Source organism: Pongo pygmaeus, chromosome 4, assembly GCF_028885625.2.
Source record: "Pongo pygmaeus isolate AG05252 chromosome 4, NHGRI_mPonPyg2-v2.0_pri, whole genome shotgun sequence".
NCBI classification, from domain to species: Eukaryota; Metazoa; Chordata; class Mammalia; order Primates; family Hominidae; genus Pongo; species Pongo pygmaeus.
Genome location: NC_072377.2, coordinates 84,658,043 through 84,672,981, shown reverse-complemented (window position 1 = coordinate 84,672,981; position 14,939 = coordinate 84,658,043). Strand labels below are relative to the sequence as shown.

The window sequence follows — 14,939 nt, the reverse complement described above, 5'->3', positions numbered from 1 at the left end:
AAATGTGCTCACCATTCACCATATGCCAGGCCTATGCCAAGAGCTTGGCCTGTGAGCCTCACAACAACCTGATGGAGCAGGTACTATCCTGCTCTCTATCTTCCAGGCAGGGAACCAGGCTTAGAAAGAGAAATTGCTCAAGATCATGTGTCTGGTAAGTAGCAGAGCCAAGACTGAATCCTATGCAGTTTAAATCCTGAACTGAACCATACACAACACCAGCACTACACCTAGAAACTGATATTCTTACATTCTTGAAAGCAAATTCATATTGAATATTAGTGGCCTCCTATTCCTATGAATCACTGATATTATCTCGTCATGACTTCTTTTGTAATCAGTTATAATGTTATCTACTGAGCCTTAGACCAAGTTATCACCTCCCTATTTCCACATTGCTAAATGCAGGAAACCTCCTAGCTTTTCAACAGTCCCTCTATTTGAAAGAACTGACCCCACTGTTTACATTAGTCACACAAATGGCATGGGCTTGTAAATACAGTCCAGGAAATGAATCAGGCATGTCTAAATTAAATCAGACAATGACAAAATGAAACATCTCAGTACCCTGAAAATAATAAAAAGTACCACTCACATCCCTGCTGTTTCCATCACCATAGGTCTTCACAATGTCATACTGGTAAGTATCATAAGAGCTAAAAACAGAAATTGTGGCCTGAATTTTTTTTTAATTAAGCACTAAAGGATCAATAAATTTTATTTTATTTTTATTTATTTATTTACCGAGAGATTTTGTTTATTTTGCCCAGGCTGGAGTGTAATGGCGTGATCTCGACTCACTGCAACCTCCACCTCCCACGTTCAAGTGATTCTCCTGCCTCAGCCTCCTGAGTAGCTGGGATTATAGGCACACTCCACCACACCTGGCTAATTTTGTATTTTTAGTACAGACAGGGTTTCACCATGTTGGTCAGGCTGGTCTCTAACTCCTGACCTCAGGTAATCCACCCGCCTCGGCCTCCCAAAGTGCTGGGATTATAGGCGTGAGCCACTGCACCTGGCCAATAAATTTTCTTTTTAAGGATTGCTTTTCTTACATCGTTTTATCTTTATCTTCTCAGATCTTATGAGAATTAAAATCCTGATTAACTTATTTAAACTAAAGCTGTAAATTATTCTTATATAGGCCTCCCCAACTTTCTGTCTCATTTCTTCCTTTACAGTTTTTTAACAAAGAAAAGAAACACTGTAGTATATTAGTTAAATAAACACAGACCAACTCAAACTTGTTATTTTTTTCCTGCTTTCTCCCTAAAAGTATGTTTGAAGCATTTTGTAGTCACTGTAATAAGTTTTAGGAAAAATGATTTGAATCCTTATTTTTCATTAAATCATTAGTTTTTCAAGTGCCAGTAAAAAAATAAAACTGTGAGTACATGTGCTTTTTGCATCTCTGTTCCACCTACTGATGCCAATATTTTCTGCAACAACAACAACAACAAACCTGCTACTGTTTTTTTCTAAATATATACACAATTATATTTTTAACTCCTTGGGCAAAAATGCTAACACATTCCCTTTGGCAGAACCAAATTCATGTATTTATAACTTCTCAATCAGCTAAAATTTAAAAGTTGCACCAATAAAAATGTAATGAGTAATTTTAGAATAATGGTTAGATTTTAGAATAAAGGCCAAATGTTATAAAATAATCAAACATTTATCACAGTGCTATGTTGATACTTAACAAATATCATTTCTAGTTTCATTTAAATATCAATAAAATTTTACTATTTATAGTCTTTGTTTAAGGTAGACTAATTTCAGAGAGGAATTTATATTGTGGGTAATTTAACAGAATCATTACATATCCTTAGTCCTGAAAAATAAAGCTCCCCAAATTATAGATAGATGGGATTTATAACTCAGGTCTTGAAATGTTAATGTACAAATCAAAATCTGCAAACTCCCATATATAACCTCCTAACAAAGGTTTAATATTCAACGGTAGAAAATGGTAGAAGGGTAACAAACTGAATAAACACCACACACACACACACACACACACACACACACACACATATCCCTTTCTTGTAGAACAAATGAATAGGTATAAAAATAGAAAGCCACTTTAAACCTGTGAAAAGTAGAGTTTAAGACTTGAGCAAATCCATATGGTTGGTCAATCTGACTTATTTCATTACAAAATAATCATAGAGACTAAGTATTTTCATTCCAAAAAATTAAAATTATACTGAATGTGGCATGCATATTTAAGTAGTATTGAAAACTGCAGAAAAAAATCAATTTAAAAATATAATCTGCATTAAACAGACAGCAATATCAACAATTGTTTTAATGAACCATTGACATTTGCTTGCTAAAACCAGAAACATTTGGTTATCACACATGCTTTAGGTCTTGTCCATCTCATCCAGTGTGAGAAAAATGTCTCTATTTTTTAATTGTCAAAAGAAGGGAAAAATTGTTATAACACTACAAGTATTTTCTACCCCTCAACAATGCGCTTAGTTGTCACTTAATGAAACCCACAGAAAAATAGTTGTTCACAACAATAATGCATTTTTATGTGTTAATACATCTGTCACATCAGGGATGGATTTTTCTGTGTTGAATTCTTATACAACAATCTAAATAGTAAGGCTTAGTGTAGCCAAAATTAAAATAACTCAATTTTGCTAATCCATGAGATTTTTTTTCATTTAACTTTAAAGAGGATAATTACAAAGTTTAAGTAACAAATCATTTTGTTCCCTAAATTATATTTTTTAACATTGTATAAGATTTAGCAGATATCATTATTCCATTTTCCCTTCGTGTTCAGTAAACAAAAGTTGAGTTGGTTATAATTAGACAACATGAAGTAGTATGAAAATCCACCATCCACACTCTCCATCTCCCACAAATATTTCAGAGCTCGAACGCAGCTCTGCCTAATTCATTCGATGATTAAAATCCTCTGCTTGTGGTCAATTTAGGAAGGCTAAAATGACTAGTAATGAAGTGACAGGAAATCACATAGCCTTTAATCCCTTTAAAATTAAGCCAACATGTTTAATTCAGCACAAATGCAAATGTCTACTTCTTTAAACCTCCAGAGCTAAAGAGATATTTTACCCCCCAAAACAAGTGAAATCGGGCTGAACAGAACATTTACCACCACCAGAAAAATAAGAATCAAGGTGGCTTTTTTGCTATGTGTCTTCTGCTAGTAGGCAAGACAGATACTGCTACTTAAACAGAGCAGACTAACTGGGATGTGTACTTTCACCCTAAATGCAAAAATTTTTAAAGGTACCCCATTCCTGAAGTAAATGAATTCCTGAAGTAATGTCATGTAAAACTGCTTGTTTAAAAATAAATCCCGTTTTTCTTTGAACATGTAATGGTCTGCAACCGTATTTCTCAAGAATTACAACTGCCATTTAAATAGTTTTGAAAAGGAAATAAGAATAAACAAAACAGTGATTCACATCCTATACCCCAAGCCCCCATCCATCTAGATTTGCTCAGTGGATTTAAATACAGTCTTAGTAAGGAACTCTTCAACATTATTTAGTCTTTATATCTTCAGTTGGACTTTGATCATCTCCCTAGAAGTCTTTGAGTTTCAGTGTTAGCAATAGGTAATAATAATGATGATGTTAATAATCATCATCTCCAAAAGCTGAAGTTCAAATTAGATGAGGTAAGAGAGGATAACAGCCACCAAGAGCACAGAGCCTACCATGCAGAAGGTACTTGCTAAATACAACTCCCCTTTCTCCTTCACCTGGAACAAAAGGGAAGGTTTTCATTTTCCACAAATGGAGCTTAACTAGAAAGAAGTGCCACCGGACACATTTTTAAGAAAAGGAACAACACTTTTGGAGAAAATAAACCACTTAAAATTGTTTTTAACTGATCTAATTTTGATTATATCATTGCTATCCCAAAGAAGTAGTCACTATGGAAGGCTGATAAGAGAGCTTTGCAATCCTCCAAAGACTCATCAAAGCGAAATCCGAGAACACTATGAAAAAAATAGAGCAATGCAAATATTCCTACAACCTAAGCATATTTGGAAAGTGACTTTCTTTTTTCTGCTTAACTGGAAACAATTTAAGTCCAAGTGTAAAAAAAAAAAGGATTTTTTTTGTTGTTGTCAACCAACTTATTTTGAATTGTTATTTAGAGGAAGCAAACCAATGGGTGTTTTCTTCTTGTAACTTACCTAAAAACACAACTAATAAGCATAAAAATCATTTGAAGGATATGTGGAATTTAAGCTCCCAAGAATGCTTAGAGGCAGTTTATAGCAATAATTACATCAACTATTGTAACTGTCAAGGAGATTACAATAAATATGTCGCCCTCCAATGTGAGTAATAAGAATGTCTCTGCCTCAGGCAATGATGTTACTATAGGTTTGCACATCTGCTGACCTAACTAATTTATCAGAATGTCCACTTCAATCACCTGCTTGTCCTCGGCTTTTCAGATGCAGTATTTATTACAAACACTGGTAATCTCTGAATCTTGTGAAATGGTCTTTCACATTCTCCACACTGCAAAAAGCTCACACTGTCTGTCATAGCCTTAGAAATAAAAGATGCCATTATTGAAAGGTAATTGGAAACCAACTTAGCCAAACTCTTAATTTTTACATATTAGGAAACAGAGATTTCATTAACAGAAAAAAAGAGAAAAGATTAAGAGATGTGCTTAAAGAAATAACACGGAAACTTGGTGAAGAAAAATGACTCTGCCTCACTAAGTCCTGTTTCAAGCCCTAACCTTCAACTGTGTTGATAGCGTTGAGGGAGATATTGATATGGAGAGCTCCAAAAGCATATAAGGAGAAAGAAACAAACCTTGGGATGTGCTCATCTCCTCACATCCTCCACAGATCCTTCGTGTCTCAGTGTCTGGATGATCTAAGCACCTCAGCAACATAAATTAGCTGAAAGGTAACCAACTGGATAAACTGTAGATTTAAGATAGAATGTTTCTCCTTGTTTCTTATTTTCACAGTTTCTTCTTAATTATTCAAACACACCCAGTTGGCAGTGCCAGAGAAAAGCATCAGTGGGCTAAGCTAACCCAACTCACAGCAGCACATCTAATGCAAGACAAAATGTGGAAGGTTTCCCAACCCAACTCCTAATCCATTCTGGAATGCTTGCTTCTCTACATCTCAAACTTATCTACAAACACCAAAGATTCTAATTTCTCACCTCTTGAAGATAAATAAAATGAGTGAGAAATACTCATCATTTGTATGGTCATAAAAAGGGAAAACAATTTTTTTCATTAGATGGCCTATTTAGGACAATCATTAGAAAGTGGCATGAAAGTCAAACTATTTGGAAGTTATGTTTCCTTATTAAAGTGCAAGAAAGAAAACAGTCCTGAAGATTACAGTCCAGATATTTTCCAAGTGGAAAAATATTGGTTTCCATATAACATTAGCAAGTCAGAGAGCCATATGAATTGTAACAGGTAACAACTCCCCACCCCTAACTGAAAAAAAAAATCAAAAGTGGTTATCTTATATTAATATATGAAGAAAACAAATAATTTGGGATTAAGTAAATGATATATATCCTGAGTAATTTAAAATACCCTATTCTACTTTGGACATAATAACACTTAGAAACCTATTCATTTTGGTTCCTGCGGGGCCTTGGAACACATACCTTAAAAAAATCCCACCAATAGAATGTTACTTATATATATTCCTGAAAAAAATGTTTGCTCAAAACTCTTCTCCCAATTTAAATTCTAAAATGCATGACTTGAAATTTATGTTTATATTTCTAGTATCTATATCTATAAAGTTAGAAACCAGTTTTTCAAATGACTCTGAACAAGCCCTCAGAAACTAAAGAGCATATTTAAACTTTCAGATTTATAAGTATTATAACAAGTTTAATCACTTAAGACTGTTAATGATTTATAGTGAAAACAACTTAAACTTCTGGTTGGTCTAGTTTTAACTCCTCTTAATTTTACACATTGTTTTATGAGCCCCGAAGGGTTAGGTAGGCATCTTACGGATCACTCCATTGCTAGCACCTCCCACAGCCTCTGTGGTTTGCGGTAGATGCTGTCTGATCTGACTTACATGGAAAATTCAGCTGTGAATATTTTTACGCAATAGCAAAAACAATCAGCCTTTTTTATATCAAGGTGGGGATCGAGAAGCTAAACGAGAACATTAGGAGCATAAAATTAGTCTGCTTTAACTTTAATAACCAAACGGTGATTGAAAACATACAAATTTTGTGTTTGCAGGAATGAGGGGCTGGGATCACTAAGACTTAAAAAGGGTTTTTCTCCCCCACCCCGCAGCCATGAGCACATAGCAAAACTAATAAAATTATGACCCAGAATTAAAAGGTCGCACTCATTTTCAAAGCATTCATTTAAAAGTACAGAAGCGTTCTTTAAAAATGCTCACATTTTTAAACATAGCAAGAATGTGGCTACCAAATATTAATCCTGAGGAATATGAATACACATTTACCTTCATAATTAGACCCAGCAGGTCAAATGTTAGCAAGGCCAACTGACCGAAATCACAAAGACTGATTGAAAATGACCAACAGAAAGTGTCTGTCCGGCTTGGGAGCCCCGCTTGTTCGCAGCCCAACCAGTGGTCAAACATCTGCAGGCAAAGAAATCTACACGCGCCAGCCGGGTATGAGAAACCAAACTTTTCCAAATAAGTTAGTTCCGTCTTGCCAATCTACACCCAACAGGTGTCAATACATGTCACCAGACAAAATTCTTGCAAGCCAGGTCTAGAGAAGCAATAGATGGTTGGCAGAGAAGCTGAAACGACTCGACCTCCACCAGGGTAATGAAAGCAAGTCGGGCCACTATTCTGACTGATCACTTGGCAGTGGGGTGGAGGGGTATGGAGATGGGATAATCCCTGGATGAAGATCGGAAGGCGCGTGGAGATGTCCCGCCACTGGTGCCGCGGGGGAATTTCGGAGCATGGTCCCCGCACTCTTTCACGACCCCCGACCCGGATCCCCGGGGTTAGGACGGCAAGGGAGTGCGGCGACCAAGGCTGGGAGACCGCGGAGAGAGGGCGCGCGGTACCTGCTTGTCCAGCGCGTCTCGGACGCCTCCCGGCCCGGCGCCGGCCCTGGGTGGCGCGGGCGTTCGTTCGCAGCTGCAGCCCTCCAGGAGGTACATGCCCGCCGGGCGGCAGCTCTGCTCGCCCTCGAAGTAGAAGAGCACATTCTGGTAGAGGGCGAACCACTTCTCGTGCCAGCGGCTCGCCTCGGCCGTCTTCTTACTCAGGAAGCCGCGCTTGGTGCCCTCCTTGCGCGCCAGAAAGGCCAGGTACAGGGCGTGCCCCTCGTTGTAGCGCACGCTCTTCTGCATGGTGCGGGTGCGGGGGGCTCACGGGTGGCCGCCCGTCTCACCCCTGCCTCGCGACCATGGCCCGGCCGGCTCCCTCGAGGGCGCGCCCGCTCAGGTCCCGACCGGCGAAGGGCGCCCCCTTTCCCCAAGCCGCGCGCAGGGCGCCCCGCCCGCTTTCGGGAGGCGGCGGCGCGCGGTGCCAGGGGCGCGGGCTGGGGCCGGGAAACGCTCTCCGCCCTGATCGCCACCCTCCCGGCCGAGCCCCCGGAGCCCCCCAAGCCCCCGACGCCCGCGTGGAGCGCGGCCCCGCGAGGGCGCCCGAGCCGGCCGCCGCTTCGCCTAAAGTTGCGGGAGCCGAGCCCCCGCGGCGGGCTGGGGCGGCAGCCGGGGAAGGACTGTCCTCGGGCAACGCGCTCCGGGAGACAGAAGGTAAAACGTCACGTGGGAGCTCAGCTGTAATCGGCTTGGAGACCGATTTAAAGGGCAAAGTCGGCGCGGCGCCGGCGGTGGCGCAGCCCGCTTGCCCCGGCGCGCGTCCCTCCCTCGCCCGCCCGGGCCCGGACCGCTGCCTCTGTTCCGGCGCCCGCCGGGATGGGGCGGATCAGCGAGGTGGAGGCGCCCGGCGGCACCACACACCCGCTCACACCGCTCGCACACTCGCGCACAACGCGCGCACACACACACACGCACACCCCCACACACGCAGACCAGTACATTCACCCAGACACACTCAGACGCACACACTCAGACGCACAAAAATACACTCACAAATGCACACAAACACAATGCGCGCACATATGCACAAAAACAGGCGCACACACTCATGGCACACAAATACACATTCCCACAACGCTCACACTCAAATAACACACAGTCACAACACACAAATACATATAGACAAATACACCCACAATGTGCGTTCCCGCGCACAAAAATACAAACCCACATTCAGATACACATTTAAGGAACTACACACATGCACGCACTGATATGCTCACTTACACACACATTCACACACAACCCACACATTCACCTAAACCCACATGCAAACATATACACACATTTACACTCATACAGTCACACAAACAGCACACATATACTCACACGTTCACAATCATACAGACTCATAAGCAGATAATCATATACACACAGATGAACACACATATGTACACTCACAAATTCACCCAAAAATACAAACACACACACACAAGCACTCACACACGTATTCGCACGAATCCACACACTTTCACAAACCCACTCACACATACACACACACTCACATGCCACATCCATAAATACGTTCCCATGGCAGTAGGTAGAGTCACAGAGTGGCTTTGCATAGCCCGCATCCTTGGCTTTTCTGCTTGTACCTGCGTTGTAGTATTTAAAACTGCCGGTAAAGGTTAAGGAGAGTGGCCCAAGTGTTCCCGGAAAGGCATCAGATGCCGAAGGTTCTTTCGGAATGCCTGTTATTTCACAGTGGTTAAGATGCTAAATTTTAAGTGCCGAGTTTTCAGCCTGGAAAAAAATACCCAAATAAGGGACACTTTGCTGCCCAGGGCAGAATCCATCCCCAAAGGCCAGCTGTCACAGGCTCATCGTTTGTAGGACTGGATTCATTTGATTAACAAATCTGACAGGTACAACCAGAAAACCAAGAGGCACCCCCCACCTCAACCCCATGCTGTAAAATGTAAGTGGAATAGAAATAATGTAGCCAGCAGCTGTGAGAGAAAGCCAGTGAAACCCCCGGGGAGGGCGTGTATTTGATTCTGCTATACACATTTTTTATTCTCCCCAGTCATTTATCACTAAAACGGAGTGCCATCATAAAATGTTTATTGTTAAAAGTAAATAATAATGCTTTTCTGGGTGATGAGTCTACGACAATACACCTGTCTTGTACTGCCAGTTGTATGTTCATAAATTGGTAGCCCCAGGGGTTCTGCCTGTTTCATAAGTGCTGTTTCTGCAGAATATTTTAACTCTGCTTCACTGAGCAGCTGAGTGGGTTTTTTTTTCCTTTTACCTTTTTAAAAAATTTTCACTTCTAACAATTATATAGTAGGGAAATTGCCATTTTGAAATTACAGCGTGAGAACAGTGGTCATTTCTCTGTACGTTTTTAAAAATATCTAAATGACAGTGCTGTGCTAAATTGGGTTTAACCCAGCTGGAAGCTTGCATTGTTCTTCAGAGAAGACACAAGTACAGAGACAGTAAGTAAATGTAGGCAACATTTTGGAGCCAGATTCTAGATGCAGAAGAGCTGGTGATTGCCTCAGGAGGCCTTTTATTTCTTTCTCTGTGGTCCAGTCCCAGCTGTGAGAACCGTGAGTAGACACCTGTGTGGTTGATAAGCTCCATTTTTTTAGTAGAAACCAGTAAGAGTGTGAAATTAGCACAAAAACTATTTTGCCATGAGTACTCAAACCTTCTAATGCACTTGAGTTTTTTCAGATGTGAAAGCTTCTCTTCTTCAATAAGCAATGTCTCACTTACCATCTCTGTCTCCTTAAATGTGCTTTTCATTTGAACCACATGAAATATTCACAACCTCTTGTCTGACATCACTTCCTACCACGGAAGGTTATGTGGCCCTTATATGTCACCCCACCCTGCTCTGCCCCTGGACAATGAGAGAAAGGAGTGCTTGTTTCCTGCAAAATTTGGCTGGTGATTACTGTGGGTTTTGATTATGGAAATTCACTGCAAGAACCATTTATTGATCACTAGTTTATGTCCTCAACACTATATTTAGGTGATGTAGAGCATATAGAGAAAAAGCATTGTCTGTTCCTGGTGTGCTCAGTGTAAGAGGAAAAGAATTTTTCTTTCTTCTTTTGTTTCCCTTCCTCTCTCTCTCTCTCTCTCTCTCTGTCTCTTTCTCTCTCTCTCTCTCTTTCTTTCTTTTTTTCTTTAGAGAGAGGTTCTTCCTCTATTGCCCAGGCCGAAGTCATAGCTCACTGCAGCCTCAAACTACTGGGCTCCAGCAATCCTCCTGCTTCAGCCTCCAGCATAGCTAAGACTATGGGTGTGCACCACCACACCTGTTTAGGTTTTGTTTACTTTTTGTAGAGACAGAGGTCTCACCATGTTACCCAGGCTGGTCTCAAACTCCTGGTCTCAAGCAACCCTCCTGCCTTGGACTCCCAAAGTCCTGGGATTGTAAGTATGACACCACCCAGCCAGGAAGAAGATTAACGTTTAGGTGCCTCTTCTCACCTGTCTGTTTCTCAAATGCAGGGCTAGCTCCCTAATCCCTGTAGCACCCAGTAGGAGAGTTTATATGCAGTAGGCATACACGTTTTTCAGACAATTATTTTCTAAATTAATTTCTCATTTGGTCATTGAATTGTTAAAGAGGGCATAAGCATTTGCAAATATTAGATCATCCTGCAAGATTGTAAGAGATGAAAACAACCAGACATTCCTGGACAGTCTAGAGAAGCTATCTCTATTAGGTGTCTGATGGGCACCTGGGGGCCTTTAGTCTCCATTCATATGGAAACTGCATCCCTGGAATGATGCCATCCTGAAACACAAAGGATCAGGAGATTATGTAAATAAGAATGCTTTCCCCCAGCTGATCAAATAGATTGCCAAAAAGAGATTGCGTTCCAAGTGGATGGGAGCAAGTTTCTCTGAATTCATTGTTTTTCCTTCTTGCATTGCATGGATTCTTTCTTGAGCAGGCCGGTTTAAAAAAAATTTTTATGGGCAACAAAGCATATGATCACAGTGCAAGTGGCCTCTTTCCCCTTTTCTAGATAAGTTAAGAGGGGAAAAATAGCAATGAGCTGCCATATCTGGAAACTACTAAATAGAGAGGGAGACATTATTCAGATAATTTGATGAGAAAAGGAAGGAAGGGAGGGAAGGAGGGAAAGAGGAAAGAAAGGACGGAAGGAGGGAGGAAGGAAAGGTGGGAGGGGAAATTTTATCTGAATTGTCTAAAGCTTTGAAGTTTAGGGGAGTGGGGAGTGCACAACCTAACCTACAGCTTTTCAAAATCCCTAACTCATGCCTTATTATTCAGACGCACAAGGTAGGTTTTCATTTATTCTCTTTCTCCTAAACTCTGTTTTGTTAGTAAAATGTAAATGGGCTGCATGAGTTTCTGCAAGGACTTTTCCCTGTGGTTTCTATAATTCAGAAATGCATCAGCACTGGGTTCTTGGAGGAAGATTATGTCAAGCAAAGCTGTCAGAGGCATTCAAACCAAAGCAACTCCATCTTAAATAGGAGCCGGGTAAAATGAGGCTGAAACCTACTGGGCTGCATTCCCAGACGGTTAAGGCATTCTAAGTCACGGGATGAGACAGGAGGTCAGCACAAAACACAGATCACAAAGACGTTGCTGGTAAAACAGCTTGCAGTAAAGGAGCCACCAAAACCAAAATGGCAACGAGAGTGACTTTGGTCATCCTCACTGCTATGCTCCCACCAGCACCACGACAGTTTACAAATGCCATGGCAATGTCAGGAAGTTACCCAATGTGGTCTAAAAAAGGAGAGGCATAAATAATCCACCCCTTGTTTAGCATATCATCAAAAAATAACTGTAAAAATGGGCAACCAGCAGCCCATTTTTACTGCTCCGTCTATGGAGTAGCCGTTCTTTTATTCCTTTACTTTCTTAAACTTGCTTTCACTTTGCACTTCGGACTCGCCCTGAATTCTTTCTTGTGAGAGATCCAAGAATCCTTTCTTGGGGTCTGGATTGGGACCCCTTTCCTGTAACAAAGCCACGGTATTACCAAGATCCTTTTCTTGGCCTGACAGAAGATCACTTGGGGAATTGTCATTTTGATGGCTTGTAGATGTGGAGAATAATACATTTAATAATGCAGACTCACCAAGAATCCCAGACTGTGTCTACAGGATACAGTGTTACCAGTTCTGGCACATATGTGATTCTATATTGTCTCTTGATACTTAATTAGTAAAGCCAGGTTCTTCCCCAAGTAGGTAAAACCTAAAAGGATTATTCCTTCCTTGTTTCCAGTATTATTTTGACCAAAAAGAATTCCTTATTTACGAAATACTAGAATGAACTACTTAGAGCTAATAAAACCATTTATCTGGTGTCCTTATGATATTTCAACTAACTTAATGTTCTAGATACCCAAAGCTTGCCCTTCAAACACCAAAGATAAATGAGCTCTGCATCTCTACAGTCTAAAAAGTGAAGAAAAGTTAGCATCTTCTTGATTTAAGGTCACTATTCTAAATACAATGTGTCTAGGAGCTAGACCACAGCTATTGCTAGCCTCTATTCTTTTATGCAAATTAGAAAAAGGCACACCCTCTGGGAGGATGAATTAGAGAGAGCCTTGGGGTGCACATAGCCTTGAGAACACGAACCTGATGAGTGGATGACGTGACACCTTCATGTGACTAAAAGGTGCCCCTCCCCCTGGATGGCTACAGCTCTGTGCAGGGAGCCCTGTGCAGTGACCAACCTGTGCAACTGAGCACAACAGCTTGTGCTGTGCCTCTCCATGGGTGGCCACGAACAGCTGTGCCTTTAGAGTTTCTATAGCTGTTCCACAAACCCAGCCGTATCCTTCACTCTTTCTCCATCCTAACCTTCTAATTGTCATCTTCTGGTTTCTTGAAGACTTAGGCTATGAAGCTTTTAAGAACTTTGTGAAACAAAATATAACTTTATTAAACATAAAAATGAGAAGATCTTGGAGAGTCCTCTAGAGAGTGAAGTGTGTAATCTAGCTAGGAATACACAGGAATTGTTTTGACTGCTAGAGATGATTTCCTTTTGGCTTCTCAGCTATGCTGTGAACATATAAGGTCTGACTACATGAATGTAATTATTCACATTATATACAGTAGTATAAATTATGCATTACTTTTATACTGTAGTGTCACCACAAAAAGTATAGGTTATGATATACAAGGGATTCTTAGAGACCCAAGAAAATACTCGTGATTTAGTGGTAGTAAAAACCCCTTTCTATTCCCCTGCTTCCCTTTATAGCAAAACTTGCCCTTTATGACATCTCTCTACACACTGGGTCTACTTCCTTCTCCCCATTTTCTCCTGAACTACTTCATTCAGTCTTTTCATCCCTACCACCCCACTGAAACAATCCCCACAGTCACAGTCACCTGCAGTCCCCACAATGCCAAGCTCGGTGGTCAGTTTCCAGTCCGCACATTGACATCGCAGCAGCATTTGATACAGCTGAACACTCCCTCTCTCTTGAAACACTCTTCTCACTTAGCTTCTGGGACACCACACTCTCCAGCTCCTTCCTGATTCTCCTGCTGTGTCTTCATTTTCTCGTGGCTGTCCCCCTCCTCTTCCCAGCCTCTGAATAGTGTTTCACCCCGGGGCCCTTTCCTGGGATGTCTTCTCTTCTTTATCTACATCATTTTGTCCACTCCATGGCTTTAAATAAGTCTCTCTACCCCTCTCCTTTTCTGAAATGCAGACCTGTGTGCTGCCTACTCAACATCTCCTCTTGAATATCTAGTAGGCTTCTCAAACTCAACATGTTCAAGACTGAATTTCCCTGCAAAAAAGCAATCGTTCATCCCATAGTCTTCCTCATCTCAGTATATGGCAACCCCATCCTTCCTTTTCTTAAGTCAGAAACTTGAAGTCATCTATGAATCTTTTAATCTTCTCTCACCCCAGTCAGCTCTACCTTCAAAGCACATACTAAATTAAACCATTTCTGACAAGCCCCATTGCTACCCCCATCCAGCCCATCGCCACTTCTCACCTGGACCACTGGAGTAGTCTCCCAACCGTCTCTCTGCATTCACTCTTACTCTCCTACTGTCTGTTCTCCATCGAGCAGCCAATGAGAACCTTGAAAACATAAATCACTATCGTGCCTCTTCTCTGCTCAACACCTTCCGACATCTTCCCATTGTACTGGAGTAAAACCCTATCCCTTTTTCTGCGTGACCCTATCCTCCTTTTCCTCTGTAGCACCTATTGCTCCCTGACGTTCTAGTACGTACGCTTAATTGCTTGATGTCTTTTGTCTCCCTCACTGTTATATCCTCAGCACCTAGAACACTCCTGAATATTACTCATAGTAAGACTCCATGAACATCATCTGTTGAATAAATGCTCAAAAAGAATGACACCCTGTCAATTCAAGAAACTTCCTTTTTTTTTTTTTTTTTTTTTGAGAGAGTCTTGTCCTGTCACCTAGGCTGGAGTGCACTGGCACGATCTCGGCTCACCACAACCTCTACCTCTTGGGTTCAAGTGATTCTCCTGCCTCAGCCTCCTGAGTAGCTGGGATTACAGGTGCGTGCCACCACACCTGGCTAATTTTCGTATTTGTAGTAGAGACAGGGCTTCACCACATTGGTCAGGCTGGTATCAAACTCCTGACCTCGTGATCCGCCTGCCTCTGCCTCCCAAAGTGCTGGGATTACAGGCGTAAGCCACTGTGCCCGGCCAATTCAAGAAACTTCTTTTCCACATCAAACATTTGAACCTTAAATATTTTCCCGGACCAGCCCTTATACTTTCTAACCTGCTCCTTGACTTTCTTTTATCCCTTTTTCTCATGGAATTTTACAATCCGCCCCCTCCCCAAGTTCAGCCTCTGGAG

At 41.5% G+C, this 14,939-nt stretch overlaps 1 protein-coding gene across 4 annotated transcripts in view; it reads right to left on the bottom strand.

Annotated features, from left to right (window-relative positions):
* The window catches only part of RASGRF2 (Ras protein specific guanine nucleotide releasing factor 2), a 280,941-nt gene extending 272,205 nt beyond the window's left edge, over nt 1–8,736 (bottom strand). For all 4 annotated transcript variants that reach the window (XM_054489810.2, XM_054489812.2, XM_054489811.2 and 1 more), the window contains exon 1: nt 7,075–8,736. In XM_054489810.2, coding sequence (XP_054345785.1) covers nt 7,075–7,362 — 288 coding nt within the window. In that variant the 5' untranslated portion in view covers nt 7,363–8,736. The remainder of the gene's footprint in view (nt 1–7,074) is intronic.
* Between the last annotated feature and the right edge of the window lie 6,203 nt (nt 8,737–14,939).